The 24,385-nt window shown below is 32.2% G+C and overlaps 2 protein-coding genes across 8 annotated transcripts in view; both read right to left on the bottom strand.

Annotated features, from left to right (window-relative positions):
- Positions 1-22,590, bottom strand: part of LOC123219670 — a 32,871-nt gene extending 10,281 nt beyond the window's left edge. The window contains exons 1-5 of the mRNA XM_044641666.1: positions 22,401-22,590; positions 20,168-20,271; positions 17,107-17,276; positions 3,314-3,659; positions 2,578-2,756 (exon numbers count right to left, since the gene is read on the bottom strand). Coding sequence (XP_044497601.1) covers positions 2,578-2,756; positions 3,314-3,659; positions 17,107-17,276; positions 20,168-20,271; positions 22,401-22,590 — 989 coding nt within the window. The remainder of the gene's footprint in view (positions 1-2,577; positions 2,757-3,313; positions 3,660-17,106; positions 17,277-20,167; positions 20,272-22,400) is intronic.
- Positions 22,591-23,482: 892 nt separating this feature from the next.
- Positions 23,483-24,385, bottom strand: part of LOC123218804 (ABC transporter C family member 12-like) — a 44,949-nt gene continuing 44,046 nt past the window's right edge. For all 7 annotated transcript variants that reach the window (XM_044640442.1, XM_044640436.1, XM_044640435.1 and 4 more), the window contains 2 exons: positions 23,907-24,321; positions 23,483-23,757 (listed from right to left, as the gene is read on the bottom strand). In XM_044640442.1, coding sequence (XP_044496377.1) covers positions 23,669-23,757; positions 23,907-24,321 — 504 coding nt within the window. In that variant the 3' untranslated portion in view covers positions 23,483-23,668. The remainder of the gene's footprint in view (positions 23,758-23,906; positions 24,322-24,385) is intronic.

Genomic DNA, 24,385 nt, shown 5'->3' with positions numbered 1-24,385 from the left:
TCTAATTAACTGCATGTCTTCATTTGTTCTTCAAGGTCAGACTTCTAACAATATTCTTTTTCCAAATAAATCTTTATTTCCTATTGAACCTAAGATATTTCGTAGTACTTATTTTGTTTGTGATATTCATTTCTAGGTCACAAAGTTAGGTCCAAAATCTTTAAAATGTGTTTTTCTTAATTACTTTCATCTTTAAAAATGGTATAGATGTTTTTGTCATACTCTTAACTGGTATCTTGTGTTAGCTGATGTTACATTCTTGGAAAACACTCATTTTTTTCTACCTTTCCTACCTATTCCATTTAGGGGAAGGATGATGATTTGTTAGTATATACTATTACATCTTCTAGTCCTCTAGAGGTTTCTCCATCTATTGATCTCACACCTATTAGTTCTCTAGAGTTTTCTCCACCTTATGATTCTACACTTGCTAGGCCACCTATTACCTAGGTTTATTTCAAATGTTAACAACCTTCGAATAAATGTCCTAGACCAATCTCTTCGATTGCCAGATCCAGTCTCAACTAATATTGATATTCCTATTGCTTTTTGAAAAGGTAAACGTTAGTGTACTTACCTTATTTCTTCTTTTGTTTCCTATGATCACTTGTCTTCTTTTTCTTATCCTGTTATTGCATCTCTCGACTCTGTCTCTGTTCCAAAAATTATTCATAAAGTCTTATCTCATCTTGGCTGACATGATGCTATGATGGAGGAGTTGAATGCCTTAGATGGTAATGGTACTTGGGACTTGGTAAACTTACCTACATGAAAGAGAACTATTGGATGCAAATGGGAGTTTGCAGTTAAGGTTAATCTTGATGGATTAGTGGCTTAACTTAAGACACGCTTTATTGCTAAAGGATTTGCCCAAGCCTATGCATTATATTACTCTAACACTTTCTTTATTTTTGCTAAGTTGATATCTATCCATTTATTCATTTCTACAGCAGCTACCTATGGTTAGCCTCTACACCAGTTCGACATCAAGAATGTCTTTTTACATGGTGACCTTTAAGAAGAAGTCTTTATGGAGTACCCACCCGGGTTTGTTGCTTAAAGGGAGTATGGGAAGGTTTGCCACCTTCGCAAATCCTTGTATAGTCTAAAACAAAGTCCTTGTGCTTAGTTTGAAAAAAAGAGCAAGTGTGATCACTCAGTTTTCTATAAACAGTTAGAAACTGGTAGTATTCTTCTAGTTGTGTATATTGATGACATTGTCATTACCAGAAGTGATACCATGAGAATTTCGTCTCTTAAATTATTTCTTCACACTTAGTTTCAAACAAAAGATTTAAAGGTGTTGGAAAATTTCTTGGGCATTGAAGTGACAAGAAGCAAGAAAGACATCTTCCTATATGTGTTCGACTTATTGACTAAGACAAAAAAAAAAAAAAAAGAGCTAAACCATGTAGTGCTCCAATGATTCCTAATTTGCAACATTCAAAAGATAGTGAATTATTTGAAGACCCTGAAAAATATATAAGATTGGTGGGAAAGTTGAATTATCTTATAGTGGCTCATCTTGATATTGCACATTCTATTAGTGCTATAAGACAATTCATATCTTTTCCAACAATCGATCATTGGACAACTTTAGAACAACTTATATGCTATTTGAAGGGAACCTTTGGACATGATGTGGAAATTATGAACATATTCACATTGAATGTTTCTCAGATATAGACTAGGTAGGTTTCAAGATAGATTGAAGATCCATTATGGGCTACTATGTCTTTGTTGGAAGAAATTTGGTATCTTAGAGAAGTAAGAAGCAAAATATTTTGTCCTATTCTAGTGCAAAATTAGAATATAAAGCTATAGAATAGTCTATGTGTAAAATAATGAAGATATACCAACTTTTGACTAAAGTTGGTTTCCAAATTTCATTACTAGCACAATTGTGATGTGATAACTAAGTTGTTCTTTATATTGCTTCTAATCTTGTGTGTTTCATGAAAAATCTAAGTATATTGAAATCGACTATCATTTCATTTATGAGAAAATTCAACAAAATTTAATTTCTACAAGATATGTGAAGATTGAAGAACAATAAGGAGATATATTCACTAAGGGTCTAAATGGGGTTCGGATTGAGTATATTTATAACAAACTGAACATGATTAACATCAATGCCTAAGCTTGAGAGAACGTGTTTTAGAATATAAAGAATCTATTACCATATAGGAATATATTACACAAATATTGGAGCTTGATTGTAAGAATTTAATTACGGTAGAACTTGATTACAAAATCGTAATCATAGGAATCAAATATTCTATTTTCCTAATTTAGAATTCCTAATTTGTGTATATATATGTGTGTGTAATAAAGTAATATATGAATGAAAATTATTTCTCTTAAGTTTGTTCAAAAACAAACCTGGCAAAAGATCGTGCTGACATACAAATACAGTGCTGATCTGAATTGAGTAATAAAACCATAAGTGCACTGCACATTACCCTCCAATAAAACCAGACTGTTTTTTCTTCTATGAGAAAGAGAAGCTTATATAATTTCTAGGAAACACTTCCCTTAAGAATGAAATTCATGCAGTGATATGCAGAAAAAACTTACCTACTGTAGTTGTCCATCATTGGAAGGACAAGATTTAGCGCTGCAGCATCCCCTATCAGAACATAAATGACTCCGAACCGCATGTACCACCTGAACTCACGGACATAAATTTCAGTTTCCAAACCAGTCATTATGGGCACAGAGCACCAGGCAAGAGCCTCAATGATCAAAGAAACCACCTGCAAGAGAAAATAAAATTACTTTGAATATCTTTGGTAAAGGAAGTCCAAAGTGTTGCTTGTAGCATATAACTCAACCACCAGAATTAGAGATGGAATGACTTCGCAACATCATACATTGATCACATATTGGGAAACACAATGTTATTGCCTAACCATCAGTAATTAACATATGAAAGAGCTTAATTCTGATATATTTTAACTAATTAGATTTTTCTTGGCAATCTATTATAAACATTAGCATTGTTCACTACACTTTCAGTTTCAAATCTTCAATGCATGAACCTTGTGATGTCCACCAGTATCTAGCCTCAGAAAACAGTTCAGGATTGAGCTCGCAAGGTGATTGTGGAAAAGCAGAACAATTAAAGATAATGCAATTTATGATTTTTAAAATTCTAACTGATTTCATAGTAGATTGAAGCTAAAAAAAAATCAATTTCCAGTACATTTGATTTTGTGTGCGCATGCTGAATTCGAAAGCCAAAAGCCACAAGAGGAAGACAGAGAAGATAAAACGAAACAAAACAATAAGACATAATAAAAGAAAAGCCCACCTCAAAAGGAGAAAGACTAGTCTTTTCGTCCAAGTTAAAGATAGAAATTCCCATCACCAATCTTAGTAGAGGCTCAGCAGTACAGTAAGCAGCCAACAATCCCAGCGTATAATTGTTGTAATTCGAACTCAAAGGAAACCTTTGAGCTATAGAACTTCTTCTGAGAAACCAGATTCGATAAATGCAAAGGCCGAAAAGAACCAAATGAGAAAAGGAAATGACGAGAGAATCAACCGCACAATTTGTGTATGCACCAAAAGCACTATCCACTGCTTTTGCCCAAATCCCATTTTCCACTGGTCTACAGTACCATTCCAATGGCTCAAAACCCATCCCTTTATCACACCTACAATAGATTCAAAACTCACATTACGCATTCATTATATCTTGTAAATTATGATTAGAGTCACTATGTGTGCGGGAAAATTCTGTGTTAAATAGATGTATTCACTCAATTACTATAGCAATTGCTTCACTTCTCAACACAATGGACTACATTGAGTAAATAAATCTTGGATTTAATGACTTCTTATACAACCATTGCACCAGATAAAATCTCAAACTCAAATTTTCTCTTTTGAAAATTTCACATCTTTTACCATCCAAATTAGGGGCACAGATTTAGTGTCTTAATTGATCTTAAACCAGGATTTTTTTGTTTCCAAAAGCTCTGACCCACACACATACATGGCTGATCGATTAGCTGCCCACTATGAATCTGAAATTGACCACCCTTTTGCAATTATTGTACTGTTTATTTGGGCACTAAAGAAAAAAAGAGAGAGGGAAAGAAGCTAGTCATCAATTATGTGGCCCACTATGAAACTGGGTGCACATAGTTTTATTAGACTGAGAAAAAGTATATACACAAAGTCATTGATCATAGTCTAACAGTTTGAGATACATTGGAAATCTTTATGAAGCAAACACAGGGGAGTTCGCATTCATTTAATTGCAATGGAACTTTACCACAGAGGGAGTTAACTTATAAGCTAATGCCAGGAACAATGTCAAAAGCAAGATATATTGGAGTTTTGGTTTTGACATTTAGTTATAGAGCTGTTTGAGTCGTGTGGTTGTGGAAGCTGCGTTTCTTCTGACATCACCCTCTGTTCTTTCTTCTCCAGTCTTCTTCTGGCTTTTGCAGCTGCTCTTGTTGTCAGTTTCTTCTTCCGGGTAACTGCTTCATGCAGTAAATGAAGAAACTGTTAAGAGTGTTGATGGCTGTAACTCCCATGCTTAATGGTTTGTAACTCCTATGTCATAACTTATCCGCAAATGCTTCAGTTTTTCATCTTTTATAGTAAGATGTATTTAAGCTATCTTTAAAGTCCTAGGTGTGTGATTTTTTTGAAAAAACACATACACTATATTATATAAAAAATCAAATCATCTAGAAGACAACACACAAGCATATTCCAGAGGTGTACTTTGTACCAAATCATCTAGCAATGATAAGAGATCAGATTTTATATTTCGTAATTATAAATATTTTGGTTTTTATCTTGTATATTTGTGATTGTGCATAGATAGAAACATATATTTATGTCTTTCATTTGGTATCAGAGCTTTCTACGGCCTCTGTCTTGCTTTGTTGTTGAATTGTCTTGAATTTTATATTTAATTCGAATTTGTTGTAGAGAGAGAACATTTATTTTTGGCATTTTCTATTTAAAATATTGTTTATATGAATTCTACATATAAATTGAGAATTTTGATATATAGAATATCAAAATCGGAGTTTTATAGGCTGATTTAGGGTTTTTTTAATATTCAAATCTGAAACCAAAGCAATTGACCCGAATTAGACCCTATTGGAGATTAGGGACGACATCCAGATGATATGTCGGTTTCATGTGATTTTAGTAGCCGACATGTCATACACATTTCTAGCCGCTTATATATTAACCCGATTCATTTGACCATGTCGTCTGTATTCATCCATCTTCTGTTGATTTAATAAAAAATTAATAATAATAAAGGACGGAATAATGCGTGGCTCGAATCGGAAACTCAGAAGATTGATGGAATCCGGAATAACCGCGGTAGCGGTTTAAATTTCCTTGGCTATCGGGGCAATATATTTATTATTATATTCTTCTTTTGCAGAATGCTAATTAAAAATTTTGCAAAAGACGAAGCTGCGCCATTTGACTGTCATCCGAACTGATTAACCAGCAAGCCATTTTAAGCCAGTCGCCTCAAATTTCTGCTCTTTATATTATTATATTGTTGTGACTCAGTTGGGTTTTGCAAAAATTTTGCATTGATTGGATTAAAAAATTTCCCAGTTTTGTCATATAATTTGTATTTGGTAGGCAATGGGTTATGCTTTGGAATAGCAATTATTTTAGTTTTATAAAATATGTTTCTCAATATATTTATTATGACATGTAATTGCTATTTATATTTGTTTAAAATTGGATTACTTTAGCTTTAAATCCAATTTATATTGTTGATTATTCATGTGGATTAATTTTTTTTGCATATTTAAGGTTTAACTGAAATTATTTTTATCTTAATGAATTTATGTATAAATTAGATGTCGAGTGACTAATATGATTTTAATTAGTTAAAGAGCAGCTACAACATCTTTAATTATATTAAAATTATACATTGAGTATCCTGAGATCACATATAATTATATAATATCAATTGTAATTAATCATTGTAAATATGATAAATCTTATCCCACATAAATTTTATTATATTTACATGATTAATTAAGATGAAATAACAAATTATTTTTCTTGATTTACCTACAAGAATTAAGAAAAGACATATAATTTGGTAGTTTCATCATATGGTTTTAAAAATATGTATATAAACTTATTTAAATTAAAAACTTAGCCCACATGTAGTTTTTATATTATGAGGTTTATATACTTGCAACATGTTTATACATTGGTAGAATATGATATAAATTTTTGTTATTTAAGTACGTATGTTTATATTTATTTGCAGTTATTCAACTTGTAAATTTCTCTGATAATGTATGTGATGTTTCTATTTTGAGTGGTGATAACTATAAGATTTGGAAAGAGAGAGTTCTTCTTCGATTAGAGTGTATGGACATTAATTATGTTATTAGGAAGGATGAAACACCTACACCTACAGAAACTAGCACTTAGGTTGATGTTGCGCTATATGAACGATGGGAGCGATCTAATCGCTTAAGCATGATGTTTATCAGGACACGTATATTTGCTAGTATTCATGGTTCAATCCCTAAGTGTAACAATGTCAGACAATTACTAAAGGCTATTGATGAATAGTTTGAGTCTTCAGATAAAGCTCTTGCCAACACTCTTATGACAAAGTTATCATCAATGAAGTTTACCAGTGTTAGAGGTGTGCGTGAGTACATCATGCAGATGAGGGATATAACAGCTCAACTTAAGGCTCTTAAGATTGAGATGTCTGAATCTTTCCTTGTGCACTTCATTATGAATTCGCTTCCACAACAATATGGACCTTTCAAAATCTCTTACAACACATAAAGAAAAATGGTCAATCAATAAATTTTTGACCATTTGTGTACAAAAGGAAGGAAGGTTGTTGAAGGAAATGGGTGAAAGTGCACATATGGTCACTCAAGGAAAGAAGAAGAAAAAAGTATAAGGGAAAAGATAAAATATCTATTCAGCCTAAATTCAAGAGAGAGTCCAAATGTTTTTTTCTGTAAAACAAGAGGACATGTGAAGAAGGATTGCTTCGAATTTCAAGCTTGGCTTGAAAATAAAGGTAATCCAATCTCATTTTATGTTATGAATCTAATATGGTTGACGTATGTCGTAATGCTTGGTAGATTGATTTTGGTTCTACAATCCATGTTTCAAATACCTTGCAGGGCTTTTTAAACCAAAGGAAGTCGATGGCTAGTGAATAGTGCATCTATTCAAGAAACAAGATGCGTTCACTTGTGGAAGCAGTCAGAACACGTAGATTAATTTTAGATAATGGTTTTGTGTTAGGTTTGGAACGAACATTTTATATTCAAAGTTTCTCTAGAAACTTGATTTCAATTTTAAGACTTGTACCTTTTGGATTTTCCTTTTCATTTTATGAAACATCATTTACTTTGTTTTATAAATCTACAGTTGTGGGAAATGGTACATTGTCTGATGGTTTGTTTCGAATTCACTTACAAAACAATGTTTCGTTTAATTTGATGTATGTTTAAAATAATGTTGGTATTAAAAAAAGTGTTATGAATGAAAATTCCTCTATGTTGTGGCATCGGAGATTGGGACATATCTCCATAGAAAGAATTAAAAGGTTAGTGAATGATGGGATACTAGATACTTTAGATTTTACTGACTTTAATACTTGTATGGATTGTATAAAGGGAAAACAAACTAACAAGTTAAAGAAAGGTGCCAAAAGAAGTTCAAACATATTAGAAATCATACATTCAGATATTTGTTGTCCAGATATAGACATTTATAGTCCAAAATATTTTATCTCATTTATTGATGATTATTCACGATACATGTATCTCTACATGCCTCATAACAAGAACAAAACATTAGATGCCTTTAAAGTTTTTAAAGCAGAAGTAGAGAAACAATCTGGAAAACAAATTAAAATCATGAGATCAGATAAAGGTAGAGAATATTATGATAGATACACTCAGGATGGACAAGCACCTGGTCCATTTGCAAGGTTTCTTGAAGAAAATAGGATTGTTGCCTAATACACTATGTCTGGTTCTTCAAACCAAAACGATGTAGCAGAAAAAAGAAATCGAACTTTATTGGACATGGTGAGAAGTATGCTTAGCAGCTCCAAACTTCCTAAATCATTGTGGGTTGAAGCTCTTAAAACGACGGTGTATATATTGAACCGAGTTCCAACCAAAGTTGTTTCTAAAACACCATTTGAGTTATTTAAAGGTTGGAAACCGAGTTTGCGACATACACGCATTTAGGGATGCCCATTTGAAGTAAAAGTTTATAATCCACATAAGAAGAAATTAGACCCAAGGACCATTAGTAGGTATTTCATTAGATATGTTGAAAAGTCTAAGGGTTATAGATTTTACTATCCATCACATAGTACTAGAATTGTGGAATCTCGAAATGTAAAATTTCTTGAGAATGACTTGATTAGTGGGAGTGATCAATCTCAAAACTTAGTTTATGAGAAAGATCATTCAGATGCTCAATCACTTGTTCAAGTAATAGATTGGTTGTTATTCATAACACCCCTCAAGTTCAAATAGATGTTGAACAACCAATTAATAGAGTTCCATAAATTGCTGATAATAGTCTAGTAGATTAAGTTATTTAACAATTTCCAGATACTGTTGAACCACTAATTGTACAACATTAAGAAGATCAACTAGAATAAGGAAATCAGTTATTTCTAGTGATTATATAGTGTATTTACAAGAAGTTGACTATGATTTAGGAGCCGAAGATGATCCTATCACGTTTTCACAAGTAATAGATTGTAGTAAATCTGTTTTGTGATACAATACCATGAAAGATGAGATAAAATCTATGAAGAGTAACAAAGTTTGGGATCTTGTTGAGTTACCTAATGGGGCAAAGGCCATTGAGTGTAAATGGGTCTTTAAAACAATTAAGGACTCATTAGGCAACATTTAGAGATATAAAACAAGACTCATTGCTAAGAGTTTCACTCAAAAGGAAGGAATTGATTACACGAGGACCTTTTCTCCTATATCTAAGAAAGATTCTTTTCGAATAATTATGGTATTGGTGGCCCATTTTGATTTAGAATTGTATCAGATGGATGTGAAAATGGCATTCCTTAATAGAGATCTAGAAGAGGAAGTATACATGAAACAACATGAAAGATTCTCCTCTAGTGATGGTGAGCATTTGGTTTGCAAGCTTAAGAAATTTATATATGGATTGAAACAAGTCTCTCGTCCATGGTCTTTAAAATTCCATGAGGTTATCTTTTCATTTGGGTTCGTAGAGAATATCATAGATCAATGCATATACCAAAAGGTTAGTGGGAGTAAGATTTGTTTCATTTGTTCTATATGTGTATGATATTCTACTTGCAACCAATGATAAGGGGTTGCTTTATGAGGTGAAACAAATCCTCTCTAAAAATTTTGATACGAAAGATATGGGTGAAACATCTTATGTCATTGGTATTAAGATTCATAAGAATAAACCTCAAGGTATTCTAGGTCTGTCTCAAGAAACCTATATTAACAAAATTTTAGAGAGATTTCGGATGAAGGATTGGTCACCGAGTATAACACCCATTGTAAAGGGTGATAAGTTCAATATGAACCAATGCCTTAAAAATGAACTTGAAAAGGAACAAATGCAGAACATTCCCTATGCTTTAGCTGTTGGAAACCTGATGTATGCTTAGGCCTGCACGAGGTTTGAAATTGCATTTGTTGTTGGGATGTTAGAAAGATATCAAAGTAACCCAAGTATGGACCACTGGAGAGCTACAAAGAAAGTGATATGGTACCTTCAAGGGACCAAATAGTGCATGCTTATATATAGACGAACTGATAATTTAGAGGTGGTTGGTTACTCCGATTCAGATTTTGCTGACTATGTTGATTCAAAAAAATCAACATCTGGATATATTTTCATGTTTGTTGTAGAGCCATATCTTGGAGGAGTGCCAAACAGTCATTGATTGCCACGTCTACCATGGAGGATGAGTTCGTTTCTTGTTTTGAGGATACATCACATGGTGTATAGTTAAAAAGTTTCATATCTAGGCTTAAGATTGTGGATTTTATTTCCAAGCCAATAAAGATTTATTATGACAATTCAGTTGTTGTTTTCTTGACTAAAAATAATAAAAGTAGTAGTTGAAGTAAACACATCAACATTAAGTATTTAGCTATTAAGGAGTGTGTAAAAGATAATAAAGTGGTCATTAAACACGTCAACACTGAATTGATGATTGTTGATCCTTTAACAAAAGGCATGCCACCAAAGAGTTTTAAGGATCATGTAGAGCAGATGGGAGTTGGTCTCATGTTGTAAATGTGATAGGAGTTGGTTCCATCGTTTGAATGATGTAAATACATTTTATGAATAATAAATTTTTTATTTAATATTCAGTTGATTTGTTTTTGTCATTTTCATGTGCACAATTTTGTTGAGAATAATAATCAATTTTGAGCCTAGAATAAACATAAGGTTTATTCATTAAGTAATTAAGAAATAGATACATCGTGATACATGGAAGATAATAATCGTTCTTAAATGACTTATCACAATGATTCGTGTATTTTATTTCTTTACTTCAGTATGTGGATTCATGGGTTACAGACCAAATGGGAGAATGTCTGTTCCTTCTTCCTGGTAGCTGCTTCATGCAGTAAATGAAGAAACTATTAAGAGTGTTGATGGTCTGCAACTCCCATACTTAATGGTTTGTAACTCCCATGTCATAACTCATCCATTGCTCCGACTGAGAACATTCTGAGGAGAGAGAACTACATGAAGAATAGTTTGTGTTTAAAAGAAATGTCATTATAATAGATGAAGTAACAACACAGGCTATAATTTTAGAATTTGGTTTGAGTTATAAACCAAAGTTAGAATGAAAGCAGAGACCAATGCAGCATATATATATATATATATATAAAATGCTGAGCCATTAGCTTGTTGCTCCAAAAGTTTTACTTTCAAAGGAAAATTATCTTTTAACAGTTCAAATTCATAGCTTCTAATTTCTTCCAGCTGATTGATGAGGCAGTCAAGAAACCAGAAGAGCTGAGCATAATGAAACCAGGTGAAGGCAAAACTTTTTTTTTTTGGTTAAGTAATTTTTTCAGGGTTTTGTAAATTTGATAGAAGTTCGAACAGATCTTTTTACTTCAAAATTCTAATACTCTACCAGTGTCCACAGTTTACATGAGCAGACAGACTAAGAAATTCTCCAGACTAATATTTCTTGTTGTTATGTTTTTTCAAGTCTTCTTGTCCCCTCTGAAAATGGCTCAATTTCGGATAATGATTCCAAAAACAGTTTCGGAAACAATCTTATAAAGAGTATAAAATTTAACAAAAAAGAAAAAACGAAAAAGAAGTCAATATGGTTGGATTCGAACTAAGCTTGTTCGAGTTCGAGCTTGAGCTTGACTCGAACGAGCTCGAAACGAGTTAATCCCAAACGAGCTCGAACTCGAGCTACTCATCAAACTCGCAATCTAAAAATTTTGATACAAAATGATATCATTTTGATTAATATGTATTAAAACAATATCATTTTAATAACGAATTAGTTAAAATTTGAGTTTGAATTGAACTCAAGCTCAAAACAAGTCAAGTCTCAACAAGCGCAAGCTCAATTACTATAAATCGAATCAAGCTCGAATTCAACTTGACTCCAATCCAACCCTGTCACAGCATCTTCACAAGTTAGAAGTACTCAGATAACACAAGAATTTTATTTTATTTGGATTTCAAGCCAAATGGATCATCTTTGCATGCAAACTTACAGAGAAACAGAGGAAACAGAGAAAAAGAAAGAAAAAATAATTCACACGTTTACTATTTTCCAAACGTAAAATGACAATTCAGCCACTCAACTTCTGGCCTCGTAGTATCCTCAGCACAACGTAAAACCCGAAACCCAGAATCATTTTTCTTCCTCAAAACCAACCAGTCAGGACACCACCACCCACAGCAATCCACAAAAGAGTGTAACTAACTAGGAAGAGGAGAAAAAAGAAAACCTTTTTAAGCTATAAAATTCTTCAGTGTATAAGTACAAGAAGAAGAAGTGAAACATGAAGAAAAGTCTCCGATTAACGTGGTTTGCATTGCATGGTTCATAGATACATATATACTATAGCCCAACCCCCATTAATATAATGTCAGGGAATCTGAAAGCGCCGTGCATGTCGTCATGGCTGACGCAAAGAATAATAACATAAACTACCCTTAAGATTTTGGACTGATAATTTAAATTTTAAATTTCCATGCTGTACTAATAAACCCTTAATGTTTGAAAAATTTATTACTGATACCTTTTTCCCTAGATGGTAAATATATGTCTTATACACGCCTGCCTGATATTACTGTTTTAAACACATTTTGTCATATCTTTATATTGAAAACATAAAATATGTATTTATATATTTATTGTATAGAACACATATTAAATGAACATATTATATATTATCATATTCTTGAAATCTTTCTCCTAAAAAGGATCAAATTATATCGTTTTATAATACACAAAATAATATTATTTTACGTAAAGTATATAAAACCCAACTCAACTCCAACAATGATAAGTTGTATTAATTTTCTTTCAAAATTTTTAACAATCTCATATTTTTTCCCAATTACTATTTTTCACCATCAATTCATTATTTCATTGTTCAATTTATTAATATTGGGAAAGGATAATTCACACCAATGTCCTATCAAGCTAAGAAACTTATTTCAGAGGTGCACACCAAAACGAGAGAGGAGAAATCATGCAATGTCGCCAAAGGATAAATTGACCTCAAGTGTCAAAGAGAAGGCAAGGGCAACGTTAGCTCGGTCTTAGACAAAAGAGAAGGCTAGAGACAGAGGGAGAGGATGCCGGTAGGGATGCTAAAAACTAAACTTGAAGAGCAAGGTGAAATTGAAATTTTCAAAAGTCTAAGGGGAATGGGGGTGGTTGTGAATGGGAAAAAAATGGAAACCCTAGATGATAGGAGGAAAATAACTTTTTAAAACTAAGTTAGGGAAAATTGTCAATTTTTAAAACTAAAATAGGAAAATGAGATAACTTTTTATTTTTTCAATAAAATTATTAAATGACATTTTATCCTTTTTACCAACAACAAAGTTTAACAAAGGTTGGATGATATATGGGTATTTGAATTTTTAAAATTTTGTGGATGGGAGACTTTGGGAATAAGCCTTTAAGCATACACACACACACACACAAAAGCGCACATACACACACACACACACACACACACACACACATATATATATATATATGTATGTATGTGTGTATGTATGTATGTATGTATGTATGTATATATAAGTTTCTTTTTTTTTTTATCTACGAATTTTATAATCTTTTTTTATTTATCATATCTTACCTATATAATTTCAATACTTTTTTACATGCCCATATTTACTAACAAGGGTTTGGTCTTACTAAAGCGACTTTTAAAATTTTAAAAACCTTATCATAAATACTCATTTGCCCTAATTTTGTTACATCATTGTTAAATTATTATGTATATCAATCATTTTCTAGTTATTATATTACCTAGCTACTTTTTAATAAGACTAAAGTTATTATTCCTCTCTTATAACTTAAAACGGCAATATTATATTAATATAATAAAAAAGCATTTATAACAAAGCGATTAACATAAAGTGATTTATGAAAAAAAAAAAAGACATTTAAAATTAAAAAAAGGGCGATTAACATTTTTTTTGTTCAAAGTTGGTTTTAAAACATTTTCCCACCCACTCAATAAATAAATCACGCTTTTCTATCAAAATTAACAAAAATAACCCTAACACATTTGCAAAGAATTAAATTATCATGTTACATTTATTATAATTTCTCTAATTTTCTCCTCCTTCGTCATTTCTTTCCCCTCTTTTGTCATTTCTTTCTTTTTGCCACCTTTTTATCGTTTTTCTTCTTTTTCTTCTCATTCTTTTCCCTTGTTTTTCCTTTGCCACCTCATTCTCTTTCTTCTGTTTCTTCTCTTTTATCTTTTGCGATATGACCAATCATGACTTAGATAGCACCACGAGCTGTATTTTGGTTAGAGTGTGGAATCTTTCATTTCTTTTGCACATAACTACTATAAGGAGTGTCATTTTTGGACAAGATGAGACCACCATCATCTACATCAACCTTCCTTCCATCTAACACTTCCATACCAACAATTGAAATTTACTTGGGTCATGATTTGACCTAACAGAGATGGTGGAAACATGGTGAAGAATATTTAGTTAAGGGTAAATACACAAATAAACCATATGGGAGCCCAAATGCCTTTACTTAGGTGATGTAGAAAGAGTTTGGTTATTGAGCAAAAGACGAAATGGCTTGAGTGGCTCTTTAGCGTGCAAAGGATTTATCCATTTGCATTATACTTACACAAGATTAAAAATGTTGACCATATATGAAATAGTTTTGGAAAGAGAATAATACAATAATTTCTAATGACACGGATAGAAACTCACCTTGAAGTTGAAGTAAAGATGGCAAAGGGGAGGGGCGGGGAGAGGATCTCAGTCCTTGTTCCCATCCTTATTATAAGGATGATAAAGATTTCCTATTCTCTCTGCGCGAAGAAAAATCTTCTTCCCGTGATGGAAAAAAAATCCCCTTTTCATACTCTCTAAACACAATATAAATATATTAAATAATAAAACTGAGTTAAATTAAAACCAACCCATTATTTCAGATGTCACAAATATAATATATTAACTACTTTAATATGCACAACAAGACCTAAATAAATTTTGAAAAATATAAATAATCTAAAACTATAAAAATATGTTAGTATTTTAAGTGAATATATTAATATAAAAGGATGGGATCAAGGACGGGGACGAGGCGAGGCGAGGCGAGGCGAGGCGGGGTGGGGTAGGGAGGGGATACATGAATCCCCATCCCTAATAGTGAAAATTTTTTCATCTTCATCCCAATCCCCATCTTCATCCCTATCTTTTTCCCTTTTTCTATTGGAGAATCCCCTCCTTATTAGGGTTGAGGAGGGTCAGGACCCTTAAATTTAGACTGAAATTGTCATCTCTAAGTTGAAAAGCTAGTCGAGGCAATTCTGGTTCCATTTTCATAGTCAAATGTCAAGTAACTAAGGAGAAGAGAATCTGGTGAAATTTTCTCATCTGTCCAATTTCTAATGAATTATGATAACCATTTGTTTTAGTATAAATAGTCATTATTTATTCTTCAATTGTGAAAGGGCTAATTGAGACTGCTCTTATTGATTCTAAGAAGCCTAATTTAACTATAATAGAAGCACATTGTGTAAAGACTTCTAATTTTATGAATTGGATACTTATTTTTATAGAATTATGAATTGGGTTATAAATCGAATTACTAATATTGATGAAACATCATACAATATATAGTATAATGTAATCTAAACTATCTTAATCCTATGAAATAGGAAAAATAATAAATAACTAAATTGAAATCTTAATCCTATAAAATAGGAAAATAATAAACAATTAAAGTGAAATTCTAATCCTATGAAATAGGAAAAATAATAAATAATAAATCAAAATTAGACTCAATCAGACTCATATTAAATTAAAATCAGATCTGATCAAAAACAAATCAAACAAGAATATGTTTAACGTTCCTCAGCAATTATAATAGGAGCTCTTGTAGCTGCAATTAGAGGTAGAAGCTGAGAAGTCAATTGCATCAGGATAGAGAGAGCACGTCAAAAAGAAAGGCTAGGGTAGTAGTAACCAAATCATAAAATCTATACCCTTTTTTAGTGCAAGAATATCCAAGAAACACATATTTAATAGCCCTAAAAGATAACTTATTAGGACCTTTGACATAAACAAAGTAGACACATCCTTACGAAGAATCGATGATGACATTCTATTTATAAAAAAACAAGTGGTAAGCACAACATCCCCATAGAAATGTTTAGGAACATGCATTTGATGCATGATCATTCCAGTTGTGTCTAGGATATGTTTATGTTTTCACTCAATCACATCGTTCTATAAAGAAGTATGAACACAAGAAGTCTACTATATAATGCTATAAGAATCACAAAATTGAGAAACTTCAGCTTTAACAAATTCCAAGGCATTATTAGTTCGTAAACTATGGATGTCAACAAAAAATTGAGTCTTTATTTCATTATAAAAAGATCCTATTACAGAAGAGACTTAAGATCTTCCTTTTAGCAAATAGATCTAAGTTATACTCGAGTAATCATCCACAAAAACTATAAAATATCAAAAATTTCATATAGACAAAACAAGAGTAGGACCTTATACATTTGAATATACTAACTGGAAAGAAAAAGAACTATGATTTTCAAGTCTAGCAGGAAAAGTAACCTAATGGTGTTTTCCCATTTGACAAATTTCACACTCAATAACAAACACAAAAGACTCAATTGACAACATATTTTTCAATTTTTCTACCAAATGATGCTCTAATCTACAATGCCACTGAAAGGGTGAAATAGATGTAGAAACGGTTTGCACATTGTGAGATGAAGGTTGGTTATCAAGAAAATAAAGATCGTCATGCTCATATGTGCCATTAATCTTCCTCTTTGTCAATAGATCTTAAAACTCACAATGAGAGGGATAAAAATTAGTTTAGCATTTATAAAATTTTTGTAATTTGACTTATAGATAATAGGCTAATAGGAAACAAAGAGGCAAATAAAACATTATCAAGAGGAAAAGAAGTAGTGGAAACAATGCTAGTGCCAACAACAGGGGAAAAGGAACCATTAGCCAATTGCACAGGTGGTATAAACTAAGATAAAGATAAAGAAGAAAAATAAGATCAAACACCAATAATGTGAAAGGTGACACTCGAATCTAATAATCAAGACTGACCCAAAGTGGCAACAAAGACACTTAGAGTTGTAGTAACTGAGTAAGACACCAGAGGACAAGTTAACCATTCATATTCTTCTTTCGATATGGTTACAACCTTTTTAACAATTGGAATAACACTTTCAGTATTATCAATGGCATTATTTGCCCATTTTGAACGCCTAAATGTTTGCCAACATTTTTTTGAGACATGATTGGTTTTTCCATAGTGCTCACACTATGGTGCTTAACAATTACTCTACGTCCACCTGCTTGGCCACAACCACAACTATTACACAACCATGACCATGAGCTATCCTAACAGATGTTTCACTCATTATAGTAGAGGTAGAGTTAGAGGCCAAAGACACAAGTTGAACTCGTGCTATTGCTCTTGATGAAGATGGTAGATTCTCATTGTTGAGGATCTGATCAAGGATAAAAAGTAAAGACTCATCTAATCTTGAAAGAAACTTAGCAACCATAAACTTATTACACTAAGTCTGATGAACTTGGGCATCTATAGTCACATGATGCGTATCTTAAACACATTTTGTCATATCTTTGGATTGAAAACATAAAATATGTATTTTATATATTTATTGTATACAACACATATTAAACGAACATATTATATGTTATCATAATTTTGAAATCTTTCTTTGAAAAAGAATCGAATTATATCGTTTTATAATATACAAAATAATATTATTTTACATAAAGTATATAAAACCCAACTCAACTCCAACAATGATAAGTTGTATTAATTTTCTTTCAAATTTTTTAACAATCTCATATTTTTTCCCAATTACTATTTTTCACCATCAATTTATTAATATTGGGAAAGGATAATTCACACCAATGTTCTATCAAGCTAAGAAACCTATTTCAGAGGTGCACACCAATGACATCCCTTCCCATCATTTCAGAGGTGCACACCAAAATGAGAGAGGAGAAATCATGCAATGTCGCCAAAGGATAAATTGACCTCAAGTGTCAAAGAGAAGGCAAGGGCAACGTTAGCTCGATCTTAGACAAAAGAGGAGGCTAGAGACAGAGGGAGAGGATGCTGGTAGGGATGCCAAAAACTAAACTTGAATAGCAAGGTGAAATTGAAGTTTTCAAAAGTCTGAGGGGAATGGGGGTGGTTGTGAATGGGAAAAAAATGGAAACCCTAGATGGTAGGGGGAAAATAACTTTTTAAAACTAAGTTAGGGAAAATTGTCAATTTTAAAAACTAAAATAAAAAAATGGGATAAATTTTTATTTTTTCAATAAAATTATTAAATGAAATTTTATCCTTTATACTAACAACAAAGTTTAACAAAAATTGGATAATAAGTGGGTATTTGAATTTTTAAAATTTTGTGAATGGGACTTTAGGAATTCACTAAAGCTTAAGTGGGAATAAGTCTTTAAGCATACACACACACACACACACACACGCACGCACACAAACACACACACACACACGCACACAAACACACACACACACACACACACATATATATATATATATATATATGTATGTATGTATGTATGTATGTATGTATGTATGTATGTATGTATGTATGTATGTATAAGTTTCTTTTTTTTTTGTCTACGAATTTTATAATCTTTTTTTATTTATCGTATCTTACCTATATAATTTCAATACTTTTTTACATGCCCATATTTACTAACAAGGGTTTGGTCTTACTAAAGCGACTTTTAAAATTTTAAAAACTTTATCATAAATACTCATTTGCCCTATATGTATGTATGTATGTATGTATGTATGTATAAGTTTCTTTTTTTTTCGTCTACGAATTTTATAATCTTTTTTTATTTATCGTATCTTACCTATATAATTTCAATACTTTTTTACATGCCCATATTTACTAACAAGGGTTTGGTCTTACTAAAGCGACTTTTAAAATTTTAAAAACTTTATCATAAATACTCATTTGCCCTAATTTTGTTACATCATTGTTAAATTATTATGTATATCAATCATTTTCTAGTTATTATATTACCTAGCTACTTTTTAATAAGACTAAAGTTATTATTCCTCTCTTATAACTTAAAACGGCAATATTATATTAATATAATAAAAAAGCATTTATAACAAAGCGATTAACATAAAGTGATTTATGAAAAAAAAAGACATTTATAATTAAAAAAAAGGCGATTAACATTTTTTTTGTTCAAAGTTGGTTTTAAAACATTTTCCCACCCACTCAATAAATAAATCACGCTTTTCTATCAAAATTAACAAAAATAACCCTAACACATTTGCAAAGAATTAAATTATCATGTTACATTTATTATAATTTCTCTAATTTTCTCCTCCTTCGTCATTTCTTTCCCCTCTTTTGTCATTTCTTTCTTTTTGCCACCTTTTTATCTTTTTTCTTCTTTTTCTTCTCATTCTTTTCCCTTGTTTTTCCTTTGCCACCTCCTTCTCTTTCTTCTGTTTCTTCTCTTTTATCTTTTGCGATATGACCAATCATGACTTAGATAGCACCACGAGCTGTATTTTGGTTAGAGTGTGGAATTTTTCATTTCTTTTGCACATAACTACTATAAGGAGTGTCATTTTTGGACAAGATGAGACCACCATCATCTACATCAACCTTCCTTCCATCTGACACTTCCCCACCAACAATTGAAATCTACTTGGGTCATGATTTGACCTAATAGAGGTGGTGGAAACATGGTGAAAAATATTAAGTTGAGGGTAAACACACAAGAAAACCATATGGGAGCCCAAATGCCTTTACTTAGGTGATGTAGAAAGAGTTTGGTTATTGAGCAAAAGACGAAATGGCTTGAGTGGCTCTTTAGCGTGCAAAGGATTTATCCATTTGCATTATACTTACGCAAGATTAAAAATATTGACCATATATGAAATAGTTTTGGAAAGAGAATAATACAATAATTTCTAGTGACATGGATAGAAACTCACCTTGAAGTTGAAGTAGGGATGGCAAAAAGGAGGGGTAGGGAGGGGATCTCAGCCCTTGTTCCCATCCCCATTATAAGGATGATAAAGATTTCCTATTCCCTCCATGCGAAGAAAAATCTTCTTCCCATGATGGAAAAAATCCCCTTCTAAACATAATATGAATATATTAAATAACAAAACTAAGTTAAATTAAAATTAACCCATTATTCCAAATGTCACAAATATCATATATTAACTACGTTAATATGCACAACAAGACCTAAATAAATTTTGAAAAATATAAATAATCTAAAACTATAAAAATATGTTAGTATTTTAAGTGAATATATTAATATAAAAGGACGGGGACAGGGCGGGGTGAGGAGGGGATACATGAATCTCATCCCTGATTGTGAATATTTTTTCATCTTCATCCCAGTCCTCATCCTCATCCTCATCCCTATCGCCTTCCCTTTTTCTATTAGAGAATCTCCTCCCTGTTAGGGTTAAGGAGGGTCAAGACTCTTAAATTTAGACTGAAATTGTCATCTCTAAGTTGAAAAGCTAGTCGAGGCAATTCTGGTTCCATTTTCATAGTCAAATGTCAAGTAACTAAGGAGAAGAGAATCTAGTGAAATTTTCTTATCTGTCCAATTTCTAATAAATTATGATAACCATTTCTTCTAGTATAAATAGTCATTACCTATTCTTCAATTGTGAAAGGGCTAACTGAGATTGTTCCTATTGATTCTGAGAAGCCTAATTTAATTATAATAGAAGCACATTGTGTAAAGACTTCTAATTTTATGAATTAGATACTTATTTTTATAGAATTATGAATTGGGTTATAAATCGAATTACTATTATTGACGAAACATCATACAATATATAGTATAATGTAATCTAAACTATCTTAATCCTATGAAATAGGAAAAATAATAAATAACTAAATTGGAATCCTAATCCTATGAAATAGGAAAATAATAAACAACTAAAGTGAAATTCTAATCATATGAAAGAGGAAAAATAATAAATAATAAATCAAAATCAAACTCATATAAAATTAGAATCAGATCTGATCAGAAACAAATCAAATAAGAATATGTTGAACACTCATCCGCAATTATAGTAGGAGCGCTTACAACTGCAATTAGAGGTAGAAGCTGAGAAGTCAATTGCATCAAGATAGAGAGAGCACGTCAGAGAGAAAGGCTAGGGTAGCAGTAACCAGATCATAAAATCTATACCCTTTTTTAGTACGAGAATATCCAAGAAACACATATTTAATAGCCCTAAGAGATAACTTGTTAGGACCTTTGACATAAACAAAGTAGACACATCCCTACAAAGAACCGATGATGACATTCTATTTATCAAGAAACAAGTGGTAAACACAACATCCCCCTAGAAATGTTTAGGAACATGCATTTGATGCATGATCATTCTAGTTGTGTCTAGGATATGTTTATGTTTTCATTCAATCACATCGTTCTATAGAGAAGTATGAACACAAGAAGTCTACTGTATAATTGCCATGAGAATCACAAAATTGAGAAACTTCAGCTTTAACAAATTCCAAGGTATTATTAGTTCGTAAACTATGGATGTCAACAAAAAAATGAGTCTTTATTTCATTATAAAAAGATCCTATTATAGAAGAGACTTAGGATCTTCCTTTTAGCAAATAGATCTAAGTTATACTTAAGTAATCATCCACAAAGACTACAAAATATCAAAAATTTCATATAGACAAAACAAGAGTAGGACCTCATACATTTGAATATACTAACTGGAAAGAAAAAGAACTATAATTTTCAAGTCTAGCAGGAAAAGTAACCTGATGGTGTTTTCCCATTTGACAAACTTCACACTCAATAACAAATACAAAAGACTCAATTAACAACATATTTTTTAGTTTTTCTACCAAATGATGCTCTAATCTACAATGCCACTGAAAGGGTGAAATAGATGTAGAAATGGTTTGCACATTGTGAGATAAAGGTTGGTTATTAAGAAAATAAAGATCGTCATGCTCATATGTGCCACTAATCTTCCTCTTTGTCAATAGATCTTAAAACTCACAATAAGAGGGATAGAAATTAGTTGAGCATTTATAAATTTTTTGTAATTCAACTTATAGATAGCAGGTTAATAGGAAACAAAGAGGCAAATAAAACATTATTATGAGGAAAAGAAGTAGTAGAAACAATGCTAATGCCAACAACAGGGGAAAAGGAACCATTAGCCAATTGCACAGGTGGTATAAACTAAGATAAAGATAAAGAAGAAAAATAAGACCAAGTACCAGTAATGTGAGTGGTGACACTCGAATCTAACAATCAAGACTGACCCGAAATGGCAGCAAGGACACTTTGAGTTGTAGTAGTTGAGTGAAACACCAGAGGACAAGTCAACCATTCATATTCTTCTTTTGATATGGTTACAACCTCTTTAACAATTGGAATAACACTTTCAGTATTATCAATGGCATTATTTGCCCATTTCGAACGCCTAAATATTTGCCAACATTTTTTTGAGACATGATTGGTTTTTCCATAGTGCTCACACTATGGTGCTTTAACAATTACTCTACGTCCACCTACTTAGCCACAACCACAACTATTACCACAACCATGACCATGAGCTATCCTGATAGATGTTTCACTCATTATAGTAAAGGTAGAGTTAGAGGCCAAAGACACAAGCTGAACTCGTGCTATTGCTCTTGATGAAGATGGTAAATTCTCATTGTTGAGGATCTGATCAAGGATAAGAAGTAAAGACTCATCTAATCTTGAAAGAAACTTAGCAACCATAAACTTATTACACTGAGTTTGATGAACTTGGGCATCTATAGTCACATGATGATAAATAATAAGCTCATTCATATCAACCTTGAGATCAACATAGTATTCATTGATCGATCTACCACCTTAACGCAAATTAAACATTTTCTCATGCAACTCATAAACATAAGGAAACATTCTTATCCTGGGGGTACATTTCGCCAAGTGTATCTCACATTTCCTTTGTCGTAGATAGGAACACAACGTTACTATTAATAGTGGCCTACATGCTATTAAGTAACCATGTCATAATGGAATAATCATCTTGTTGTCGATTAAATCTAGTGGCATCCTTGGCATTTGGAAGGGCATCAGTCAGGTGAGAAATTTATTATGAGATCCCACAAATAGTTTGAATTCCCAGGACTGAAATAGGCAATTGAGCCCATTAAGTTTGATCATGGCACCTAACTGAACCTTATTCTCGAAAAAGGATGCCATTGAAAAACAATAACAGAAGAGGTAAAGCACAAGAATAAAAGCTCAACATATCCACATTAAGCCAGTAATATAAGAATACACGGTGTAAAATCATGAAACCATGTATTTAGGAATAGGGCGATGGTGATTTAAGAAAACCTAGGTGCTTACCATTCACCTAGGGTAAGAGAACAAGGCTTTAGTGGTTGAAAACAAGAAAGAAACCCTAAAAAAAAGAGATGGAAAAGGGAGAGGAAAAAAAAAAAAAGGATACAAGGGCGACAAAGGTTATATAAGTGGTGGGTCTAGGGTTTTTGTTTAGCCTTATTTGATACTATGTAAAGAGAGAGTGAGAAAAAGAGAAGACATGTATTAGCCTTACTATTCTCTCTACAATATATAAAGAAGAAGTACAAAAGAAAGTACATAGATAACCATGTGGGACAAAAGTTTAACAATTTTATTGATCATTATTACATTACAATGCCAGATCCCAAGATAATGGGCATGGTTGGCTAGTTTCTATGATTACAATTGCACAAATCTATTACTGTATACAATTGGAAATTTGTTTTATAGCATGCCAACATGAATAGCAGAATTGGCAAATTCTCAGTGTCTCTCAACTTCAGTACTGTCCCAATAGAGGACTTTCTTCAAAATCAGCTTCAAATTCTTGAAGCCTATATTGACCCAACCTGCCAATCATTGCAAGACCTGAAAACAAATAGCAAAACCGAATAAAGCAAATTTATCAAACAAGTTAAATATTTTACTAAAAGAATCCAATGGTCTTATGACTGAGCAACTTTGCAAGTTTACATTTTATGGATTAAATTGTATGCTTGCAAGAGTATTAAGTGTACCTTCAACTATTCTGTAGAGAGCTGACCACCATCCTTCTCTGGAAACTTGGTATTGATGTAGAGACTCATCTATTTCTTTATCATGCTTTCCTCCTAGTACTCCCTGCAGTGTTATAACTGCATCTTTTGTTTTCTTGAGGATGTCATTCTCATCCTCGATGTCCAGCCTTTGAAGGTCATTCTGAGAAGAAGTGAGACTAACAGCTAGAGCAAACTGTGCAGCAGCTGCCCATTGAGAAGAAGCCAGCCATCTACTCTGCTCATCTTGCTTCGGGCTCTCTTCTCTGCCTGACTTGTTTTCGAAAACTATGCTTCGTAAATACTGAGCATTTGCAGGCCCAGTACTTTGAACCATTGTTGCAAATGCACTTTCCTCTCTTAATAACAGTGCCTCTGGCTTATCATGCTCCACAACCTGAAGGAAAAGGTTGCTAGTTCTCAACTCACGAATAAACACAAAAACTAAATTACACTCACAC

This window comes from Mangifera indica, chromosome 6, assembly GCF_011075055.1.
Source record: "Mangifera indica cultivar Alphonso chromosome 6, CATAS_Mindica_2.1, whole genome shotgun sequence".
Classification (NCBI taxonomy): domain Eukaryota; kingdom Viridiplantae; phylum Streptophyta; class Magnoliopsida; order Sapindales; family Anacardiaceae; genus Mangifera; species Mangifera indica.
The sequence above is the reverse complement of the archived record's forward strand: the minus strand, read 5'-3'. Positions and strand labels throughout refer to the sequence as shown.